Consider the following 22,611-nt stretch of genomic DNA (forward strand, 5'->3'; position numbering starts at 1 on the left):
GTCAAAGTGCAAATAGATATAGGTATCGCTCCGGCAGGAAGGTAAACGACGTTTCCGTGCGCTGCTCTGGTTCTCCAGAAGCGGCTTAGTCATGCTTTCCACATGACTCAGAAGCTGTACGCTGGCTTCCTCGGCCAATAAAGCGAGATGAGCGCCGCAACCCCAGAGTCGGTCACGACTGAACCTAATGGTCAGGGGTCCCTTTACCTTTACTAATAAATAAGGGGAAAGCAAAACGTCACTTAGAGAAGGATCTGGAAGCTTGGATTTGCTTTATTCTGGAATGTTGTATTTGATGTTTTCATGTGTTGCAAATCACTGTGGGTTTTTTCCTTTAAAATATTTTTTAAAAATACTTTTAAAAAGCAATAACAATAAAATATATATGAAAAAAGGAAAGGTTTTCCTTCTTTGGCCACCAGAGGGCACTTTGAAAGTGAACACTAACACACGTCCCATCCCATAAAGGGCCCCTTATAAATATATCTATTTATTATCATTAATGTTATTTAAATGCATTCCCACCCTGTGCCTCTGAACCATTTTACAAGGGGAGTCAGCTTTTAATAAGTGATGTCACCCTGTGGCATTATGAGAAATGTACACTCTTGCACACTGAAGCGCTGTTTTTCAAAAATGGGAAGCACACTCCCCAATCCATTCCCCGTGACATTTCCCTCTAAATGTAAACTAAGGATGTAGTCCTCATGATCCTGAATAAAGATCTGGTTTGAGTTAGGAACATAGGGAAAAGGTCCTGTGGAGGCAGAGCAAACGCACCAGGGGCCCTATTTAAAAACCACTCAAGCCAGCACAGATTGCCTTGTGGCAGGGAGTTCCGTAGGCCCACTTCTATGGCTCCCGCAAAGTAGGATTCCTTTGCCTGACAAGGCCCATCACAGTTGCATCACCCATTGCAGGCTTCTGTGGAAGAGATCAAACTGAGATGCTCTGCATTTTGAAGTTACATTTTAAGAAGTATTATGCCAATAAGGGCTGAATGGATCAAAAAAACTCACCCTGTTTCCCTACCCAGAATTGGGTAAGTGAGACAACTAACAAGAGGGAAAGAACAGCTTCAAATACAGGCTGGGGTAAGGTAAAAGGTAAAGGTAAATGTCAAGGTAAGGTGAAGGACCCCTGGACGGTTAAGTCCAGTCAAAGGCGTGACGAAAGAAGAATGGCAGACAAAATCGCTCAGATTCGGGAAGAAGTAGACTCCACCGTGGGAGCAGGGCCGGGGCAGGAGAGTGCGCAGTGATCCCTCTTGCTGTTCTGGCTTCTGAGATTCAAAATATTTTTTTTCTTGTTTTCCTCCTCCAAAAACTAGGTGCGTCTTGTGGTCTGGTGCGTCTTATAGAGTGAAAAATACAGGTATTTCCGGTGCTCCTCCGACCCAGAAGTGGGGAGCTGCGCAGCGCAGCGCTGGTAAGAGTGGGTGGCGGCAGCGGGTGGCGGGCTGGATAAACGAGTCCCTCAGGCCTTATCCGACCCGTGGACCTTAGTTTGGGGACCCCTGCTCTAAATATTACATCCCCCACCCCCTTGACCTTAGATGTGCTGTTCTCCTCCCATCAGCAGACCCACCCAGTATCCCCATTTTCCAATGACAGTCCCAGATTTACAGAAGCTGTCCCATTTTCTGATTTGATCCTGGAATGTCCCACTATTTCTTAAAGGTAAAGGGACCCCTGACTGTTAGGTCCAGTCACGGACGGCTCTGGGGTTGCGGCGCTCATCTCGCTTTATTGGCCGAGGGAGCCGGCGTACAGCTTCCAGGTCATGTGGCCAGCATGACTAAGCTGCTTATGGCGAATCAGAGCAGCGCACGGAAACGCCGTTTACCTTCCCGCCAGAGTGGTACCTATTTATCTACTTGCACTTTGACATGCTTTCGAACTGCTAGGTTGGCAGGAGCAGGGACCGAGCAACAGGAGCTCACCCCATCGCGGGGATTCGAACCACCGACCTTCTGATCGGCAAGTCCTAGGCTCTGGGGTTTAACCCACAGCGCCACCCGCATCCCGTTTCCACTATTCCTTAGGACGTCCCTATTTTCATCGGAGAAATGTTGGCGGATCTGCAGTTATGCAACCCCTGAGCCAAGAAGATAAGTCATTATACAACATTTTGAGGACATCCGAAGGCAGCCCTGGATAGGGAAGTTTTTCAGTGTTTAATGTTACATTATGTTTTTATATATGTTGGAAGCCACCCAGAGTGGCTGGAGTAACCCAGTCAGATGGGTGGGCTATTATTATTATTATTATTATTATTATTATTATTATTATTATTGAATAAGACATTACTATTTCCACCAGTTGTGGCAATAGTCTGCTCTGCCTCTCCTGTTTTTGGTAAATGTTTTGTGCCACGGGGGAAGTGGTAACTCTGTAGTGATCAGGCCCAGACCAGGGTGGGGTGGGGCCATATGGGCCACTTGGCCCGGGCCTCTGATTCCAAAGGGGGCCTCGGTCAGCAGACATTCCCTAAGTATTTTTTAAAAGCACTATTGTATATCTATATTTTCCATTTTGTCTTTATATGCAGATACGGTTCAAGCCTTGAAATAAGATTATTTGTCAGCATTACTTTTGTGAAAATTATTTATATACACACTTATTTATAAGACTTCAGTTATCCCCAGGGTTAAAAAAAGAGGGGCACATTATCTACCTGGCCCCGTCCTCTGCCTGGCTCTGCAAGGCCCTGGTACTGATATGTTATGGATGTTTGTATGCGATGGCAATAAAAGGTTTGATGGTGATGGGACTTCCGGGTTGGCGCCATCGCCGAATGGCGGGCTCCCTCCGAGCTCCGGAGGAAGCCTGCTCGGCAGGGGCTGGGTTCTACCGCGCCGGCGACGCGGGGACCCTCAAAAACCATGGGCGCTGAAACCCATGGGCATGGTGACTCGGCGGGCACCGTTTGCGCCCCCCCGACCCGCGAAGGAGCCTTTTTAAAGGCTGCGGAGCGGGTGACAGGGGGGGTGCTGTGAGTCCTCCACTTCCCCTGCCGAGCGAAGCCGCATGCCATTCGACGGAGAGCGCTGACTTCTTCCATTGAAAATTTGGTCTTTAAAAGAATAACCCGTGAGTAATTGGAACTTGGATTAAAAAAGGGGAAAAATTCTATTTAAATTCGGAGCGAGCGGGGGAGGTGCAAAAAGGAAGTCAGCCTCCCCCCTGTTGTAGAGGAGCTAAAGCAAAGGATTTGACAACTAAGATCGAGTGTAACCTTTTTTTGATAAAGTTATTAACTTCGCGATGGAAAATTATAAGACTGGGCTGGAGGAGAAAAGTGGAATGTGAATTAAAATGCAACCCCCCCCCCCCGGAAACCCCGGGAGCGATCTGAAAGAGTGCCGGGAGAGGAGAAATAGAGGTTTTGACAGCTGTCAAAGGAGCTGTCAAAGCGGAAGAACAAAAAGAGAACCTTGTTACGAGGACTTTGCTGGTCACATTTGTTACAAATTGGATATAAATTGTTTAAAACAAGGAATAATAAGTTACTTTGACTGTTGGGTGTGATCGGGAAGGAAACTGAGTTACTATAATCCCTCTAGAGGAGCTGTGGGACACTACAAGTATTGCTGGCATCAAATTTGAATAGGACTTTTTATCGCCTGGGAAACTGCAGAAATGGAACACTATTTTGTCTACAGAGGTCTACACACTAAAGGAGACAATAGATTTATCTATTGAAGAATGGAAGGGACTTGACGTAATGTTTTGTTCCTGAATAACAAAGCCTCTGCAGAGGAATTAGAAGCTTTTTGGAATTAGAACATTTGTGCAGGAGAGCAGGGGGAAAAAAAAAAAGAGGAGGAGAGAGAACAACAAGAACAATAAGAATAACAAGAAGTGGACAAAGTTGGAAGATAGACTCCTTCCAAGATTGGACATGTGAAACCAAAGATGACCAAAAGATGGCAAAGACTAATAAAAAGACGGCAAAGCGGACTGGTGAAGGACTGTGGTTTAGATGTGGGAGCTCCAGGATGGCAGTAGACATTGATGGACATTGGGAACGCAACCGGGAAAGGGGGGAGGGAAACTTGGAATCCAAAGGGTGTTAAATTACATTTTATTCTTTTTTTTTTTATCTTTCTGTTTATCTTAATCTGTATTGCATATTAAAGACGGGAACTCGTGGAAGGGAACAGGTCGATTTTAGGGGATGGGAAAATATCTTTTTTTAAATTGGGCCAATGATAATAATTTTAAAATTTGGGGTAAGAATTTGTTGAATCTATTTGAAAGAATTGGAATACAAGAGGGGGAGGGGAGGGGAAGTCCTGGAAAGAAGCCAATGAAAATAAGGTTTTAAATTTGGATGTTTTTCTTTTTCTGTTATATTTGAAAATCTTTAATAAATATTAATAATAATAATAAAAAGGTTTGATGGTGATGATTTTCACCGGTGAAATGCTGGAGGGTTTGCATCTGTCTCCCCCTCCCTTTCCCGCTGAGGCTTAGCAACCCAGCGGTGCCTTACATCTGTAACAGAAAGAGACCTGCCTTTCAATGGCGTCACCAGAGAAGGAGGTCTCTCTCTCTTGCTCTCTCCTCTCTTTTTTCCTTGGGTGAAGGTGGAGGGGAAGCACTCTGGTGGCTTTTATTTTTTAATTAGCTTGGCAAAAAAAAAACACCCTTCTCTTTTGCTAAACAGCCCGTTCTGCTTCCTACAATCTCCATTTGCTTCCTGAAAAGAAGTCTCTCTCTCTTTCTCTCCCTCTTTCTGTTTTTTCTTCTCCTTCTTGCAACGAATCCGTTAGCTCAAGACTTTTTGCAGGAGGAGCGTTTCCCCTGAATTCCCCCCTCTGCCGCTTCTCTCCTCTCTCTCTCTCTCTCTCCCTCTCTCTCTCCTTCTTCTCTTTCCAGCTGTTGCTTGGGGGAAAAACTTTGCGCCCTGCGCTTGGATAACCTCTCTCGTCGGACCAACCGAAATTTCCGGCAAGAAACCCGGGGCGGGGAGAAGAAAAATTAAAAAAAAACAAAATTAGAGAAAGGTATGCGAAGGGGAATTTATTTAATTTCTTTTTTCCTTTGGGAACTTTCTGGTTTTGCAAAGCTGGAGGGGTGGGGGGTGATGAAGCGCTCCAGGGACGGAGTTGCAGAAACCGTGCGCAAAAACGGCTGGTTTGGGGGATGAGGCCGGGGACGCGGTCTCCCCCAGGCCCCCACCCGAAAAGATGTCTTGCTTGGGGCTTTCTGTCTCTCCCTGCCTGTGTTCCGGGGAATGGGAAGGGCTTGCTGCCTTCTGGGTGGGTGGGAAAACATTGCTGCAGGATGCCAAGTATGTTCGCCTCGCGTTCCCAAAATTCTACACGTATGCAAAAATCTCCAGGGCTGATCTCGACCATCTGCAGTGGCGAAAGGAAGGAAGCATGACTTTCGGGGTCCCTCATCACCCAGGGGTCCTAAAAGCGGCTGAATTCATGCATTTATACAGCATAGCATTTCCCTAACTGGTACCCCGCGCTTCTTGGAAACTATAAGGCATAGGAAATATTTATTCCCACCAGCGGCTTTGACATGTTAATCAAAATCTGAGATGTAGTAGTTGTTTTATTTTATTTTTAAATGTGGTGATCTGTTGTAGGGCAGTGCCAGGGACAGGGACTGCCCAAGTTGCTGGTTGCAAAGGGAACCCTATAACAGTGTCCCATAACCATAGCTATGAAGTGGGGGGGCTGCCAGGTTTTGGGCCTCCAGAGGGGCGCCATGGAGACCCCAGCCTGTGTGTGTGTGTATGTAGGGGGTGTCAAACTGGGTCTTTGACCTGGGTGAAATAAAGTCTACTTCCCCTCCCCCAGTCAGCCCCCAAAATGTATGCCCGCCCCTGATCATCTAGTTGGGCCTGGCCAGTGTTCCAACATCAGTCTCCCTTGATATGGTGGCTTTGGGTGTGGGGTTTGTGTACAAGAGCCAGCCCCCCCCCCCAATTATTATTATCACTAATTCAATTTGTGTAGCGCCCTATACTAGCAGGTTTCAGGGTGGTTACAACATAAAACCACAGTATAAAATACATAATAAAAACACAAACAAGAACAACCCAATCACCCCACCCCCCAAAAAACACATTTTAAAAGGGCATTGGATGTCAGCCAGCCAAAGGCCTGGCGCCAAAAGGTGTATAATGAAGGCGCCAGGCAAGCCTCCCTGGGGAGAGCGTTCCACAAACGGAGCCACTGCAGAGAAGGCCCTGTTCTCAAGGAAGAAGCACATGAAAAAGGGCCCCAGGGTCTGGGTCGGTTCATATGGGGAGTGGCAGCAATGGAGGTATTGATGGGCATTGCCATTCAAATGGCGTGAGTACACAGCATCATGTGATCAATTATGGAGGGTGGGGCTTACCTGCTCCCCCCCCCCCATATTGTATTTAAGTTGGCACCCCTGTGTGTGTTTTCCTCCCAACTTTCTGACAACCTTTTAATTACCTGCATCTGCTAATTGGGTATCGCAGGATTACACGTCTACCTTCCCAACAAGCTTAAACGTGCTCTGTCGTCTCGGCTGCTCTTCGGGTGCCCACGAAGAATAAGTCAACAGCAGTGAGGTTTTTTCTTCTTCTTCAAGCTGGGTATCTGGCTCGGAGCTCTGGGTCATATGCTCTGATTGGATCCTTAAAAGCATTCCCTTCCGTCCAATTTTTTTTTTTTTTTTTTTTAACCCACACTCCAATGCACCGCAGGCTCAATTCAATTAATCCCTTGCAACCTGTTGTTTTAATCATCCGAGCAAACTTTAGCTGAGTTGAAAAGCCAAGCCATTTGCTCAGTGACGTCTGGTGGGTTGAGAGTGTAAATAATTGGGCTTAGTAATAATTAAAAATGAGAGCTGGGGTTAGGAGGAGGCTGGAGGTGAGCATTCTCTTTTTACCTTCATTTCAGATGTTTCAAAGCTAAGGGCCATGGCCTCTTTTTATATTCTGAGCCCTTAATAGCTGCCTGACGGGTATGCAGTTCACCCCGTGGTGCCCTTTTTAGCACAAAGGCACTCAGGGACATGGCAGTTGAATTTCTGATCAGGTAGCGACCTTCTCTGAAAGGGATATCTTGTATCCCGCTTGGACTACTGCAATGCGCTTTATGTGGGGCTTCCTTTGAAGGTGACCCAGAAACTCCAACTAATCCAGAATGCGGCAGCTAGACTGGTGACTGGGAGCGGCCGCCGAGACCACATAACGCCGGTCCTGAGAGATCTGCATAGGCTCCCAGTACGTTTCTGAGCACAATTCAAAGTCTTGGTGCTGACCTTGAAAGCCCTAAACGGCCTCATCCCAGTATCCCTGAAGGAGCGTCTCCACCTCCATCGTTCAGCCTGGACACTGAGATCCAGCGCTGAGGACCTTCTGGTGGTTCCCTCCCTGCGATAAGCGAAGTTACAGGGAACCAGGCAGAGGGCCTTCTCGGTGGTGGCACCCGCCCTGTGGAACGCCCTCCCACCAGATGTCAAAGAGAAGAACAACTACCAGACTTTTAGAAGACATCTGAAGGCAGCCCTGTTTAGGGAAGCTTTTAATGTTTGATGTATTACAGTATTTTAATATTTTTTTGGAAGCCGCCCAGAGTGGCTGGGGAAGCCCAGCCAGATGGGCGGGGTATAAATAATAAAATTATTATTATTATTATATCTAGTAATGGGGAGAGGGGGGAAATCTATTCAGTTTGCACTGAGGCGAACTGCATTTTCTGAAATGGCACACAAACAAAACAAAAGGAGCTGTTCGTTGAAATGTGCACTTTTCCCAATTCTGTAAAATGGTTCTCTGGCCAGGTAACGTGCAAAAATGGCTGTCTTGGGTGATGGAAGAGAAAATAAGGTGCTCCTTTGGAAGAAACTGCTTTGCAAAACCAAAATTGGTCTATTTAGTCAAGCCTGCAGAAATCTGCAGGAAAGCGCGAGTGAACTTTCATGAGGACTTTCAAAAAACAAAAATGTGTCAGCATGCAGAATTTGAACTTTAAGAATGGAAGAACGAGGAGCTGAGAGGAACCGAAATGGATAGATTGGTCTGTCCTTGCACTCTTCACATGCTTGTGGGACACCCTTGACTCCTCACACGTCTTCAGATCATAGAGTTGTCCTACTTAGAGGCAGCATACAAATAAAATTATGTATGTGCTCAGAGGTTTTACCACAATCAAGCAGTATGTAGATTTTGCTACATTCTGGAAACCAAGCCTGATGAGGAACGGTCAAAGGAGCTGGGGGTGTTTAGCCTGGAAAAGAGGAGAGTGAGAGGAGATACAATGGCATCTTCAAATATCTCAAGGGCTGTCACATGGAAGATGGAGCCAGCTTGTTTTCTCATGCTGTGGAGGGTAGGACTCGAACCCACAGCTTCAAGTTACAAGAAAGGAGATTCCGACTAAACATCAGGGGGGGGGGACTTTCTGGCAGTAAGAGCTGCGTGACAGTGGAACAGAGGTTGTGGACTCTCCTTGTTTGGAAGTTTTTGAGCAGAAGTTGGGCAGTCATCTGTCATGGATGCTTCAGTTGCATTGCAGGGGGTTGGACTGGATGACCTTTGGGGGTCCCCTTCCAACTCTACATTTCTGCGATGCTATGGTTTTATTTCACTCTCATGCCTTTACCTCTCTGATCAATTTCCTTGAGACTTTTGTGGTTGTTGCTCTTGAAAAGTATATCTTTATTGCGTTTAGATCCCACCTTTTCTCTGCGGAGCTTGGGATGGCATACACAGTACTTCCCCTACCCACTTAACCCCACAACATCAACCCTGCGAGGTAGGATAATAAATAATAATAATAATAATAATAATAATAATAATAAATGTTTATTTATACCCTGCTCTTCCCGGTTCAAAACTGGGCTAACAACAAATTTAAAACAATTATAAAAGCAGCATAAAATACAGTATAAAAACATGAATAACAGTAAAATTCAAAAATCAGTTTAGGGGAAATAAGCATTAAGATAGTCCCCAGGGCTAGCTGGCTGAATTGGTCCTACTTGGACCAGTGAGGAGGCCAGGGGAGAATTAGCTGTGGGGTCTCAGAGCGGGGAATATTCATAAAAGGGGGAGTGGGAGGGAAGGGAAGGGAAGGGAAATAAAAGATCAGGCTGAATTCAAATTAAAGGCCAAGTGGAATAGCTCTGTCTTACAAGCCATGCAGAAGGAAGTTAAATCCTGCAGGGCCCTGGTCTCATGGGACAGAGCATTCCACCAGGTCGGAGCCATCACTGAGAAGGCCCTGGCCCTGATGGAGGATAGTCAGAGAGAGGGAGACTGGCCCCCCAAAGGGCATTTGGTGAGCTTTGTGGCCAAGTGGGGGGGATTTGAACCCGGGTCACAAACCCCCAGGTTCTAGGACAACACTCTAACCATTATGCCACTACTGTCTCCCAGTTGCAGAGAGCCAGTTTTTAAGATGGGGGTACAGAGAGACCCTGAAACAGACGAGAGCCTGCTATCCCTAAATCCCCCAGCCGAGTCCTACTCAGAGTAGACCCACTGAATTTAAAGCCGTCTACTCGGATGGGCCTACCCTGGGTCAGACTTGTGTCAGCAATCGCCCAATGATGAAAGAACCACATTTCTGAGCTCCCGGTCTGCAAAACAAGAGCTCAAGGTCCACGGGTCCTGTTGCCTTCCTTGCAAAAATCCTTCCTCGCTTCTTCGCAGGCGGAGAGGTACCCCTCCAGCCCATCTGCTTCCCATTACTCTCCTCTGCAGCTGGATCCAAAGCCAGCGCAGCCGAGCTGTCTGCAGACCCAGTGGCAAAATTGGGAACAGACGCTCTCGCTCTCTCCTTCCCTTCAACAACAATCTGGATTTTTTTTTTGGGGGGGGAGAATTAAGATGTAAACTAATCCTCTCTGTGTCCTTCTCCCCTGCCTTTCTCCCCACTGTTTTTGTGCCCAAGCACCTCGCAGTTTCTGTCCTCCTTTCTTTCTCCCCCACTATCTTTCTCTTTCTTGAGCCACAAAATCTCTTCTATGAGCCACAACAGCTCTGCCTCCATGGCAGAGGCAGAGATGCTTCATGTGACTCCCGCAGTAACTAGACAACCTTTAGAAGACATCTGAAGGCAGCCCTGGTTAGGGAAGTTTTTGGTGTTCAATGTTTTATTATGTTTTCACATATGTTAGAAGCCACCCAGAGTGTCTGGGGAAACCTAGCAAGATGGGAGGGATATAAACAATAAAACAACAATTGCTGCTGCTGTTGTTATTGAATAGGACGTGCTCTGGTTATCTCCTGCTTGGACTACTGCAATGCGCTCTCCGTGGGGCTACCTTGGGTGACCCGGAAACTGCAATTAATCCAGAATGCAGCAGCTAGACTGATGACTGGGGGCAGCCACTGAGACCACATAACACTGGACTTGAAAGACCTACATTAGCTCCCAGTACATTTCCAAGCACAATTCAAACTGTTGGTGCTGACCTTTAAAGCCCTAAACGGCCTCAAAGGCCCAGTATACCTGAAGGAGCGTCTCCACCTCCATCGTTCTGCCCAGACGCTGAGGTCCAGCTCCGAGGGCCTTCTGGCGGTTCCATCACAGCGAGAAGCCAAGTTACAGGGAACCAGGCAGAGGGCCTTCTTGGTGGTGGCACCCACTCTATGGAACGTCCTCCCGCCAGATGTCAAAGAGATAAACAAGTACAGTGGCACCTCGGGTTAAGAACTTAATTCATTCCGGAGGTCCGTTCTTAACCTGAAGCTGTTCTTAACCTGAAGCACCACTTTAGCTAATAGGGCCTCCCGCTGCCCCCACGCGATTTCTGTTCTCATCCTGAAGCAAAGTTCTTAACCCGAGGTACTATTTCTGGGTTAGCGGAGTCTGTAACGTGAAGCGTCTGTAACCTGAAGCATCTGTAACCCGAGTTACCACTGTACCTGACATTTAGAAGACATCTGAAGGCAGCCCTGTTCAGGGAAGTTTTTAACGTGTGACATTTTAATTTATTTTTAATCTTTGTTGGAAGCTGCCCAGAGTGGCTGGGGAAACCCAGCCAGATGGGTGGGGTACAAATAATAAATGGTCCCTTCCAACTCCCCTGTGATGCTCCTCTCCGACAGAGCAATGCCGCAGACTCCTGGCACATGCTGAGCGCCGAGGACCAGCCCCTCCGTGCCGTGACGCCCGCCCCGCCCTTGCCGCCTCCTGCAGAGCACCCAGCGGCCGAGGATGGCCACCCAGGAACGGGGGACCCCTGTCTAGGCAAGCGTGGCGGCTCAGCGAAAGCAATGTTGGGGCAGACCCCCTCGGCCTGGTCCAACGCAGCCCCCATCGCAGCGAGCATCCTAGCCCACTATGGCGACGGCCTGGACACTTCTGACCTGGACCCTCGTCTCGGCCGTGTCCGTGGGCAACCTCCCAGGCTACGCCTTCCAGTCGCAAGGTACGGTGGGGGGGGCGGGGGGGGGGGGGGCAAGGGGGCACAAGTTGAGCCCCAAGCTGCTAATCCTCAGTGCTAGTTTTATAGAGAGTTACACTCTGACCTTATTCTGCCAATACTCCATAAATATACTGAAATACAGTGGATGCTTGGGTTGTGAACATGATCCGTGCCACCTGAAACATTCGCAACCTGCACCTGCGCACACGCAAGTTGTGATTCGGCGCTTCTGCGCATGCGCAAAGCGTGATTTAGCGCTTCTGAGCATGCGCCACTGCCAAAACCTGGAAGTAACTCGTTCCGGTACTTCTGGGTTTTGGCGGCCCGCAACCCCAAAAAACGCAACCTGTAACCCGAGGTATGATTGTATACTGAACAGTTTCTTGCCACTCTGTCGCTCCTAGATAACAATCCTGGTGTGACACACAAGGTGGCCAAATTTAGGGCAGCAGCAATTAAAATACGACATGCAATCATTAGTACATTTCCGAGCATAATTCAAAGTTTTGGTGCTGACCTTTAAAGCCATAAACAGCCTCGGCCCTGTAGACCTGAAGGAGTGTCTCCACCCCCATCATCCAGCCCAGACACTGAGGTCCAGCGCCGAGGGCCTTCTGGTGGTTCCCTCGTTGTGAGAAGTGAGGTTGCAGGGAACCGGGCAGAGGGCCTTCTCAGTGGTGGCGCCCTCCCTCTGGAACGCAATTCCTAGCAAATGTCAAGGAGACGAAGAACTACACAACTTTTAGAAGACACCTGAAGGCAGCCCTGTATAGGGAACTTTAGAATGTTTGACATTTTATTATTTTCTATATTTTCTGGAAGCCAGCCAGATTTGTGAGGTATTATTATTATTATTACCACCCAGGATTATAACACATTGACCAACAAACATTCCTAGGTCGGAACGGTCCCCCCCCCAAAAAAAATATTTTTATGTATATGTGATTTTACATTATTTTACTTTGTTCTGCGTTTTTTAATTTTGCAGTTGGTGTTCTATGTTCTGATACTAGTCATTGACCGTAATATAACGACTTACGTACTAGACCTCAAGGCAGGGGAAAGGAAGCTTTCTTGACCTGGGGGCTGCATTTACTTCTGGGCAGCCTTTCAGTGGCAAGGACAGAGGCCAAATTGGGTGGGGGAGATGGGAGACTGCCTCTTCTGGGATGTCACATACTAGATGAACAGAGAGGAACAGTGCGAGGAACCAGCTGGGTGACCCTCAAGGGAAGACGTCTCAGAGCCTGGGGAGGGTGGGTGGGACAGTGATTCGTGGGCAGAAGAAGAAAAGGGAGGACTGGGAGGAGGAGGTGTTGGAAGCTGAAGGGGTAACAGGGTTTAGTGAGCAGGGAGAGTCTGTGCCAGAGAGCAGTCCAGAATCAAAGGCTGCAGCAGCAGAGGAGGGAGGCCAAGAGGCAGAGATGGTGAAGCATCACGGGTCTCTCCCCCTCTTGCTGTGACAAGCTCCCTTCCCTTCTTGTCCCCAGAACCAGGAGAGGCATGAAGAGGGCAGAGGAAAGGTTGCCTTTGTGCAGACACAGTCTCCAATTGCTTGGGGAAAATCCTGGATTGGATGGGAGTGCAGCAGCTGCTTCATGGGGGCAAGACCTGCCAGAGATGATTTGCTTTGCTCACTAGGCCTTATCCATCCAGATATAGTTGGAGGAACACCTCTATTTAGAAGGGGTGTCCGAGACCGGGGGTGGCAAAAACTGTGGCCCACTTAGTGCTGTTGGAGCAGCTGGACTCCCAGCTCCCAGCAGCCAGTGTGACCATCAGTCAGAAGGGATGTGGGAACTCGACCCCAACAGCATCTAGAATGCCCCAGGGGCACCCCATCTCTCTCTTGCGGAATGAACATGGATTGCCACGCCGAGCAAAACCCTGTGAATCACCAGGGCACTGAACCCAGGTCCCGATTCACCCACGTGCATTTCTTTTGTCTCCCTGCATTTCCTTCCCCCCCCCCTCCAGAGGAGTTCCTGTCAAGCCTCGACCACTATGAGATCGCCTTCCCCATGCAGGTGGACCAGAATGGGGACTTCCTGACGTTTGACGTGAAGAGCCCGCGAAAGCGGCGGGCCCGTCGCGGGACGGGGGCCCCCTCCCACGAGCCCCCCCGGGAGCAGCAGGTCTTCTACAGGGTCTCAGCCCACCGGGCACAGTTCCTCCTCAACCTGACGTTGCACACGAACCTGCTGGCAGAGCGATTCCGGGTGGAGTACTGGCGCCACGACGGGGTCGACCGGAAGCACGAGTTCCACGAGGACTGCCACTACTCTGGCCATCTGCAAGACGAGTACCTGAACTCCAAAGTGGCCATCAGCAACTGCAACGGGCTGGTAAGCTGCCCCATCGGCTCAGCCCCGTCTGTGCTAGGCCTGGGACCCTCCCCTAAAAAACCCCAACAACAGCAGGGCAACTAGTCCTCACTGCTCCCTAAAAACAATGTAAGATTCTAGTGAAGTCACAGGGAAGCAGGCAGAGGGCCTTCTCAGCAGTGGCACCCACCCTGAGGAACACCCTCCTGTCAGATGTCAAAGAGAAGGGAAAAAACGCATACACAACTTTTAGAAGACATCTGAAGGCAGCTCTGTATTGGGAAGCTTTTAATGGTTGATGTTTTATTGTGTTTTTCACATTTTGTTGGGAGCCGCCTACCGTGGTTGGGTAAACCCAGTCAGATGGGTGGCATATAAAAACTAAAATCATTATTATTATCATTCCCAGAGAGAGATTTACACTAACTATTCCTTCCGAGTGGAAAAGATTTGCACTTCGGGAAAAAGGTTCTGCAGACCTTCCGTGGGCGACTCCTTCCACTCTTCACTTTGAAAGATCCTCCTTGGTTTCTCAATCCGAGACTCATTCTTTCCCTCTTTACAATTCAAGGAGGAAAATTTTGCAATGTCTCCTCCTGTTGTCACTGTCTCTTTGGCTCCCGGCCCGAGGACATGGCGGTAACTCAGTAAACGCCCCCAACACGCACCCCCAGACAATTTCCTAACCATGCAAGATCCCAGAACGGATTCTGGAGTAAGAAATTAAGATGATCCTGGCTGCTGGGTCATGCTAAAATCCAGTCCAGCATCCTGCTGCCAGCCCACAAACAGGACCTGAGCACGGCAGAAACTCTCCCCACTGATTTTGGAAAGTAGTTTGCCTGTTCACGATGCCTTCAGACACCTCTTAAGACCTCGCTGCCAAATTTTGCAAGATCACAGCCTCCAACATTTCTCCAGGGGAAATAGGGACATCCTATTCAACAACAACAAGAACAACAACAACTTCCCTATGCAGGGCTGCCTTCAGATACAGTGGTGCCTCGCAAGACGAAATTAATCCGTTCCGTGAGGCTCTTCGTATAGCGGTTTTTTCGTCTTGCGAAGCAAGCCCATTGACAGCTTAGCGGATTAGCGCTATTAGCGGTTTAGCGGTTTTTAGCGGATCAGCTGATAAGCGGCTTATCAGCGGATCAGCTGATAAGCGGCTTAGGGCTTAGGAAAAGGGGGGAAAAAGGGGAAAAACCCCGCAGGAACTCGCAAGACATTTTCGTCTTGCGAAGCAAGCCCATAGGGAAATTCGTTTTGCGAAGCGCCTCCAAAACGGAAAACCCTTTCGTCTAGCGGGTTTTCCGTCTTGCGAGGCGTTCGTCTTGCGGGGCACCACTGTATCTTCTAAAGGTTGTCTATCTACTGCAGTGTTTCCCAACCTTGTGCCTCCAGCTGTTTTTGAATTACAACTCCCATCATCCCTGACTAGCAAGACCAGTGGCAAGGGATGATGGGAATTGTAGTCCAAAAACAGCTGGAGGCACAAGGTTGGGAAACACTGTTCTAAAGGTTGTCTATCTACTGCAGTGTTTCCCAACCTTGTGCCTCCAGCTGTTTTTGGACTACAATTCCCATCATCCCTGACTAGCAAGACCAGTGGCAAGGGATGATGGGAATTGTAGTTCAAAAACAGCTGGAGGCACACGGTTGGGAAACACTGATCTACTGTATCTCAATGGCTCAGGGGTTGCATAACTCCCTACCCTCCCACATTTCTCTGACGAAAATGGGGACGTCCAAAGGGAAAGCGGGACATTCCGGGATCAAATCAGAAACCGGGACAGCTTCTGTAAATCTGCAACTGTCCCTGGGAAATTAGGACACTTGGAGGTCTGCAAGACCGTACCTGGGATCAAGGTGCAGGTTTTCATCTATACAGTGGACGCTCGGGTTGCAAACGTGATCCGTGCAGGATACACGTTCGCAACCCGCAGCGTTCGCAACCTGCAGCGGCACGTCTGCGCATGTGTGGGTTGCGATTCGGCGCTTCTGCACATGCGCAAAGTGCGATTTAGTGCTTCTGCAAATGCGTGGCCCTGCAAACTCGGAAGTAACCCTTTCTGGTACTTCCAGGTTTCAGCGGATCCATAACCTGAAAAAATACGACCTGAAGCGTCCGTAACCCGAGGTATGACTGTATTTCATACTGCCAGGTGCCATTCTGAATCAAGATGGTGGACTAAAACTTTCAAAACTGCAGTGATACCAACCAAATTTGGCTAGATTGTTCCTGAGATCTAGGTGCAGGTTTTTGTCAATGTTTAAATGCCACCGGACACTATTTTAAGAACCCGGGAAGAGCCCATTGAATCAGGCCAACGGCCCATCTAGCACAGCATCCCGTTCTAGCCACTGATAGCCCTCTCCTCCATGAATCTGTCTAATTCTCTTTTAACGCCATCCAAGTTGGTGACCATCACAGCCTCCTGGGGCAAGGAGTTCCATCGTTTAACTCTGCACTGCGTAAAGAAGGATTCCCTTTTATCTTGTCCTGAATCTTCCAACGTTCAGCTTCATTGCATGCCCACGAGTTCCCTAAACTCAAAAGCCCCAGGCACTGCAACCTTTCTGATGCGACTCCTAACGTAGGCCGAATTTCTCTCCCGTCTCTGCAGCGGAATGAAAAGGAATATTGTCGAGCAGCAGCGCTGGATAAGATGGGAAGGGAAGCCCTCCTCCCAAGGCGATTTTAACTCTTAAAAAAATAAGAGTTTCCCCTGCTCTCTCTTTCAAAGCATTTGGGAAATCTGCTAGCACGGTTATCGGTTGGTTTGTGGGTCCCCCAACTTTTTCTCTCTCCCTCCAAGCCCCCTCCACAAAGAACCAGAGTTGAATCACTTCTGTGTGCGTGTAATGAAAAGTTTCTGGTTTCCCAGCCCTAGAAAGGGGCGGCGTTGATGGCCTTGCTTTGGATTTCCTTTCCGGACGAAAGCTTTGTTGCTCTTGGCTGCAAGCCACGCTTCCGAGGACAAGCGGGGTAGTGTGAGGCTAGGCTGGCAAGGAGTCCGGCCGAAAACTCGAGCGTCAGCCGGAGAGAGAGCAGCCGGGAAGGAGCAGAGGGGGTCGCCTCATGGCTTGCGGGCAGGGTCACTGGGGTGTAAAACATAAGAACAGCCTGCTGGGTCAGGACAGCGGCCCACGTAGCCCAGGATCCTGCTCTCGCAGTGGCCATCCAGATCATGGAATCATAGAATTGTGGAGTTGGAAGGCGACCCCCAGAGATCCTCTAGTCCAACAACATGCAGTGCAGGTTTCCTGTGGGCAAGCAGGACCCGGACACAAGCTCTTTCCCTTCCTGTGTTTTCCAGCAACTGGTATTCAAAAACATTTGGTGCCTGCAAACCACAGCCATTAATGGCTAGTAGCCATTATTATTATTATTATTATTATTATTATTATTATTAATTCCAATTTATATACCACCCTTTATCAGAAGGTCCCAGGGCAGTGTACAACATTAAAAACACATTTCAGAACATCAGTGATACAAACATAATAAAAAGCAAACTGACAGACAGTCTAATAAGAAAGCAGTCGTCATAACAGTCTTCTCTGCCACACGTTCACAGGCCATAGATTATTTAATAGCCATCGGCCTGGGCAAAGAGGAATATTTTTGCCTGGCACATGTAGTGATGCTGCCAGGCGAGCCTCTCTTGGGAGAGCATCCCATAATAGGGGAGCCATCACAGAAAAGACCTTGTTCTCTTGCTGCCACTGGCATGGGGGACATAGAGAAGGGCCTCGGGTGACAAGCGTGGGGTCCGGGTTGGTTCATACAAGGAGAGGCTATCCTTAAGGTCCTGAGGTCCTGAGCCATGCCAGATTTTGTAAGGTTGGCACCAGCACTTTGAATTGGGCCTGGAAACTAATCGGCGGCCAGTGCGGTTGTGCCAGGATTTGTGTTCTGTGCTCGAACCGCCTTGTTGTGTTGAGTGATCTGGCCGCTGAAGTTTTTGGACCATCTTCAGAGGCAGACCCACGTATAAACGCATTGCACATTCCTCTTCTCGTTCCAGCATGGTGTGATCATCGCAGACGGCGAGGAGTACTTCATTGAGCCCCTGAGCCCCAGCACCAATATCAGTGGGGGGCACGAGAGCGAAGGGAGTCCCCATGTGGTCTACAAGAGATCGTCTCTCCAGCACCCCCACATGGACGCCGCCTGTGGGGTGCTAGGTATGCCGTGGGCCAAATCCGGGTGGATAAACACTACAGACATTGGAAGGGGCACGAGGGTCATCTAGTCCAACCCCTTGCAATGCAGGGACCTTCCACCCAACTGTTGAATTTGCAGTGTCCCAAGCACAGCGGAATGATGAGGAGTACGTGCCACATACTCTATATTACTTTATTTACACTTCAAAGCTGGTAGATTACAGAAAAACATCTTGCCTCTGCCGGAGCAGAGAAAGTATCCTCTCTCCTCAAAAGCATGGAGAGAACAGTGAGAGAGCAGTGAAAAACAGGAAACCAGTATACGTCACATCCAGTCTCCTTTCCCGTGGGAAAACCCAACAGCACAGACTGTGGAATGTAAACACCTGTCTCGTGACAAGCACTTCGCTGCACAGTGAAGAGAGCAGAAACCAACATCCTCCCCCTTTCTGTGAACATCACTGGGCAGCGTGTTCGTACAATATCAGTACAAACCCAACTTCTGCACATAGGTACAGTGTTGATCCCTTGATACAATCTTGGACAATACATCAGCAGGAATTTCATTACCTGGCATATAGGACACCGTTACGAGTCCCTTCTGAATACGTTCCCTAGCATGTTGCAACTTCAGTTGCAAGTGCTTCGTGCTTTGCTTACAACCTTCAGAATTCAGCAAAGCCAAACATGCTTTGTTGTCCTGGTAAACCTGGATTGGACATTTGACAGGAATTTTCATGTCTTTGCACAATTGTAACAACCATTCACAATCTTTAAGTGAATAAGACAGTGCATTCAGTTCAGCTTCACAAGTACTTAAGCTAACTGTTGTTTGCTTCTTGCATGACCAATCAAATAGACCCTGATTGTACATGTAGCAAACTCCAGACGTGCTTTTCCTGTCGGTAGTGTCACTTCCAAAACTTGCATCTGCAAATATCTCAAGACCACCAGACTTCTGATTGTTAAATCTCAGTCTGTAATGCATAGTGCCTTTCAAATAGCGCGCTATACGTTTCAGAGCTTTCCAATCCTTAACAGTAGGATTGTTGACTTGTCTGCTTAGCAAATTACAGCTAACAGCAATGTCTGGTCTTGAACATCTGGCAATGAAGTTTAGCTTGCCTAGCACACTTCTGTATAGTGTAGTGTCAGAAAATGCTTCTTCAGTGTCATCTACCTGATAACCTGTTGTCATCGGTGTGTCTACAGGGTTAGCATCCATCAGGTTTAGTTTGCTTAACACATCAGCAATTTTCCGTGACTGGTGTACTAGAATGTTACCATCTTGATCTCTCTCTATTTCCAGAGATAGGTAGTTGTTTACCTCACCAAGATCTTTCATGTCAAAGTGCTCTTTCAGTTGAGCTAGGGCGTTATTGTACATTGTGACATCTTCCCAAAAGAATAAAAGATCATCAACATAAAACAAGCAATACAGCTTCTTTTGCCCCTCTTCTTTGACAAATACACATGGATCAGCTTTCCCTTGCTGAAAACCTAGAGAAAACAATACCTCAGTGAGTTTTGTGTGCCAACACCGTGCACTTTGTTTCAGACCATAAAGGGACTTTTTCAGAGCACAAACAAATCCCTGTTTTACCTGTACGCCATCAGGTGGAAGCATATAAAGTGATTCATCTAGAGATCCGTACAGAAAAGCTGTATTCACATCATGGTGACTAATGTGTAGATTCTCCTCTGCAGCTAGCTTGAGCATAAGCCTAATGCTCTCATACCTCACTGTGGGTGAGTAGGTCTCGTGATAGTCTTCACCTGGTACCTGTGCAAAACCTCTGGCTACCAATCTGGCTTTGTGTCTGACTATCTTGCCATTTTGATCAGTCTTCACTTTGAAGACCCATTTGCTTCCAAGCAGTTTCATTCCTGGAACTACTGGAACAAGGTCCCATGTTTTGTTCCTTTCTAAGGAATCAAGCTCAGCTTTCATGACATTTAACCATGGCTCAGCTTCCTTTGTATCCAAATCCTGGATTTCTTGGAAACTTGAAGGTTCAAATACCTTCTTGGAGCTTTTAACAGCTGTTACTGCTATCTTGGCAAACTCATCAGCAAATCTCTTTGGAGGTCTGCCTTTTGTTGCTCTTTGTGATCTACGAATTAGCCTTAAGTCTTCAACACTCTCCTCTTCCTTTTTGGGAGAAAAGTGACCTATTGTGAACAATGGTTCTTCCAATTCTTGATCAGAGCTTTCAGAAGGTCGCATAGAGGCTTTCGCACTCTTGAAATCCTCTGAATCACCCAATTCAGTTTCAGACTCAGAATCAGAACCTTCATCAGTGGGTGTGGGTTGCTGTGGCTGCTTTTGACTATCCTCAGTCTCATCACTGTCATCAGGATAACATTGGAAAATTCCCACATTCTCCCCCCACTTGGCATTGTACTCAACACTTCTTGTGAGCTTAATTGTCTTAGAGTCAGTCATCATTATTCTGTAAGAACCTTTCTGATAACCTAGAAAGATACCATGCAAACCACGCTTGTCTAACTTGGAGTTTTGTGGTGAGTGAACCCACATGTCAGAACCAAAAATTTTCATGTGTTTGATGTATGGCTTTTTGCCGAACATCTTCTCATGGTGGGTACAACCAATCGCTGAAGATAACCTGCGATTATAACTGTAAACAAAACACGAGAGAGATTCGGCCCAATAACTCTCTGGAAGATTGGCATCATGCAGCAAGGTTTTTAACCCTTGAAGCAATGTTTGATTTGCCCTCTCGCAAAGTCCATTCTGCCATGGCGAGCGAGGACTAGACAAATCGTGTTGAATTCCTTTCTCAGTCAGAAAAGCTTCAAACTGCTGAGAAGTGAATTCCCCCCCGCGATCAGTGAAAAGAATTTTTATCTTCTTACCATGCACATTTTCCAACCAAGCACAGAATTCTTTGAACCTTGGAAAAGCCTCTGATTTCTGCTTGAGATTGTACTCATAAATATACCTGGAAAATGCATCAATGAGAACCATGAAGTACCTATTTCCACCCAAAGAGGGCGCTAGTGGTCCAACCAAATCAGCATGAACAACCTGGTATGGTTCTGTAGCTTGCCTACTAAACACCTTACCTTTCGCAACCATTTTCACCTTGTTTGCTGCGCATGCCTTGCACTTCATGTGGTACCTGCAGGGTTTAATAGTCATACCTTCAACCAAGACAGGCATTTTAGATACTGCCTCAAAATTCAAATGACCAAATTTTCGATCAAAATCGTGAATACATCCTGCATGCAAACTTTTGTTAGAACCTGCATTGCAACAAGTTTCATCCTGCACATCATCATCAAAATACAAAACATACAAACGATCAACATATTCAGCATGCAATACATAATCATTTTTCTTTGTGATGATGCACTTTTTGTTCTTAAAGGAAACGTCATTTTTCCGCTCATTCAGCTGTCCAACGCTGAGCAGATTATGTTTGGCATCTGGTACGTAAAGCACATCTTTTATCGATAAGTCCAAACTGTGAAGAACAACAGTTCCGTAGCCTTTACTGGGGATTGTGTGGTCATCCGCCTGGTGAATTGCACCTTCCTGCGGTGTAAAAGACACGAACAGTCGCTTATCGTTGCACATGTGGTGCGTTGCAGCTGAATCAACAACGAAGAAAGATCTAGATGTCTTCTGGACCTTTGCAACCTCTGGAGTGAAGCGTGAGACCATTGCCTTGTGCTGCGTTGTCCTGGACACCGGACCTTTGCCTTTGCCTCGGCCTTTTCCACGCGATGAGCTTTCGCTGCGCTGCTCTGTCTTGGCCCTGGGATATTTGCATTCCCTCTTCATATGGCCTAGACGTCCACACGAGTAGCATTTCACTGCCTTCAAAGCTTTGGCGCCATCTGGTGGTTCCACTGCACTCTGGGATGACGTCTGTGAAGACTCCCCCTTACCCATGCAGCTATCACCCTGGCGGTCTGCTTCATTCTGAATCATGGCAGTATCACAGGCTACTGTGAGCTGAGCAATTGGATCAGCAATCTGAGTGCCACAAACATCAGCCAGCCTTCTGCAGCTAGCCATCATGACTCTGGCATTAGCCTTCTGCGTCATCTCTGCTGCTTTAAATCAAGCCGCTTTATACAAGCTGCGTCTGTGCTGCTTCATTCCAAAAGCAAGTTCAAAACAGCCTCTGCCTGTGAGCCTGTGCCACTCTGCTTAACTGCAGCTGCCTCAAACCTCATTCCAAAGGCACTTTTAAAAGGTACTTTCGGTTTCCCCCAGCATAGGAGCTTGTTCCTTTGAGCCTTTGCCTGTGCCCAGCAAAATGGCCATAAAAGTTCAGAGTCCAGCCATAAAGCCATTAATTAGAAGCTGGCAGGCTGCCCGGAGCATGAGCACATACCTCATCAATCATCTTGACGCGCAGAGATATCGTCCGATCCGTCCCTCTGCATTCTGATCCTTTTGCCGGCATTCTGATTCGAATTCTAAATTCCATTCTCAAGACGACTGCGTTTTCTTCTGGGCCCATAACCAAAAATGTTGAATTTGCAGTGTCCCAAGCCCAGCGGAATGATGAGGAGTACGTGCCACATACTCTATATTACTTTATTTACACTTCAAAGCTGGTAGATTACAGAAAAACATCTTGCCTCTGCCGGAGCAGAGAAAGCATCCTCTCTCCTCTAAAGCACGGAGAGAACAGTGAGAGAACAGTGAAAAACAGGAAACCAGTGTACGTCACATCCAGTCTCCTTTCCCGTGGGAAAACCCA

At 47.8% G+C, this 22,611-nt stretch overlaps 1 protein-coding gene across 3 annotated transcripts in view; it reads left to right on the forward strand.

Moving 5' to 3' along the window:
* Positions 1-4,671: 4,671 nt before the first annotated feature.
* The window catches only part of ADAMTS10 (ADAM metallopeptidase with thrombospondin type 1 motif 10), a 54,988-nt gene continuing 37,048 nt past the window's right edge, over positions 4,672-22,611 (forward strand). For 2 of the 3 annotated variants that reach the window (XM_079960473.1, XM_079960472.1), the window contains exons 1-4: positions 4,672-5,011; positions 11,059-11,381; positions 13,356-13,723; positions 17,734-17,893. In XM_079960473.1, coding sequence (XP_079816599.1) covers positions 11,294-11,381; positions 13,356-13,723; positions 17,734-17,893 — 616 coding nt within the window. In that variant the 5' untranslated portion in view covers positions 4,672-5,011; positions 11,059-11,293. Of the gene's footprint in view, positions 5,012-11,058; positions 11,382-13,355; positions 13,724-17,733; positions 17,894-22,611 lie in introns of those variants that run through there. The other variant, XM_079960474.1, reaches the window with a different exon arrangement.

The sequence above is a fragment of the Podarcis cretensis genome, assembly GCF_951804945.1.
Source record: "Podarcis cretensis genome assembly, chromosome: 18".
In the NCBI taxonomy this organism is placed as follows: domain Eukaryota; kingdom Metazoa; phylum Chordata; class Lepidosauria; order Squamata; family Lacertidae; genus Podarcis; species Podarcis cretensis.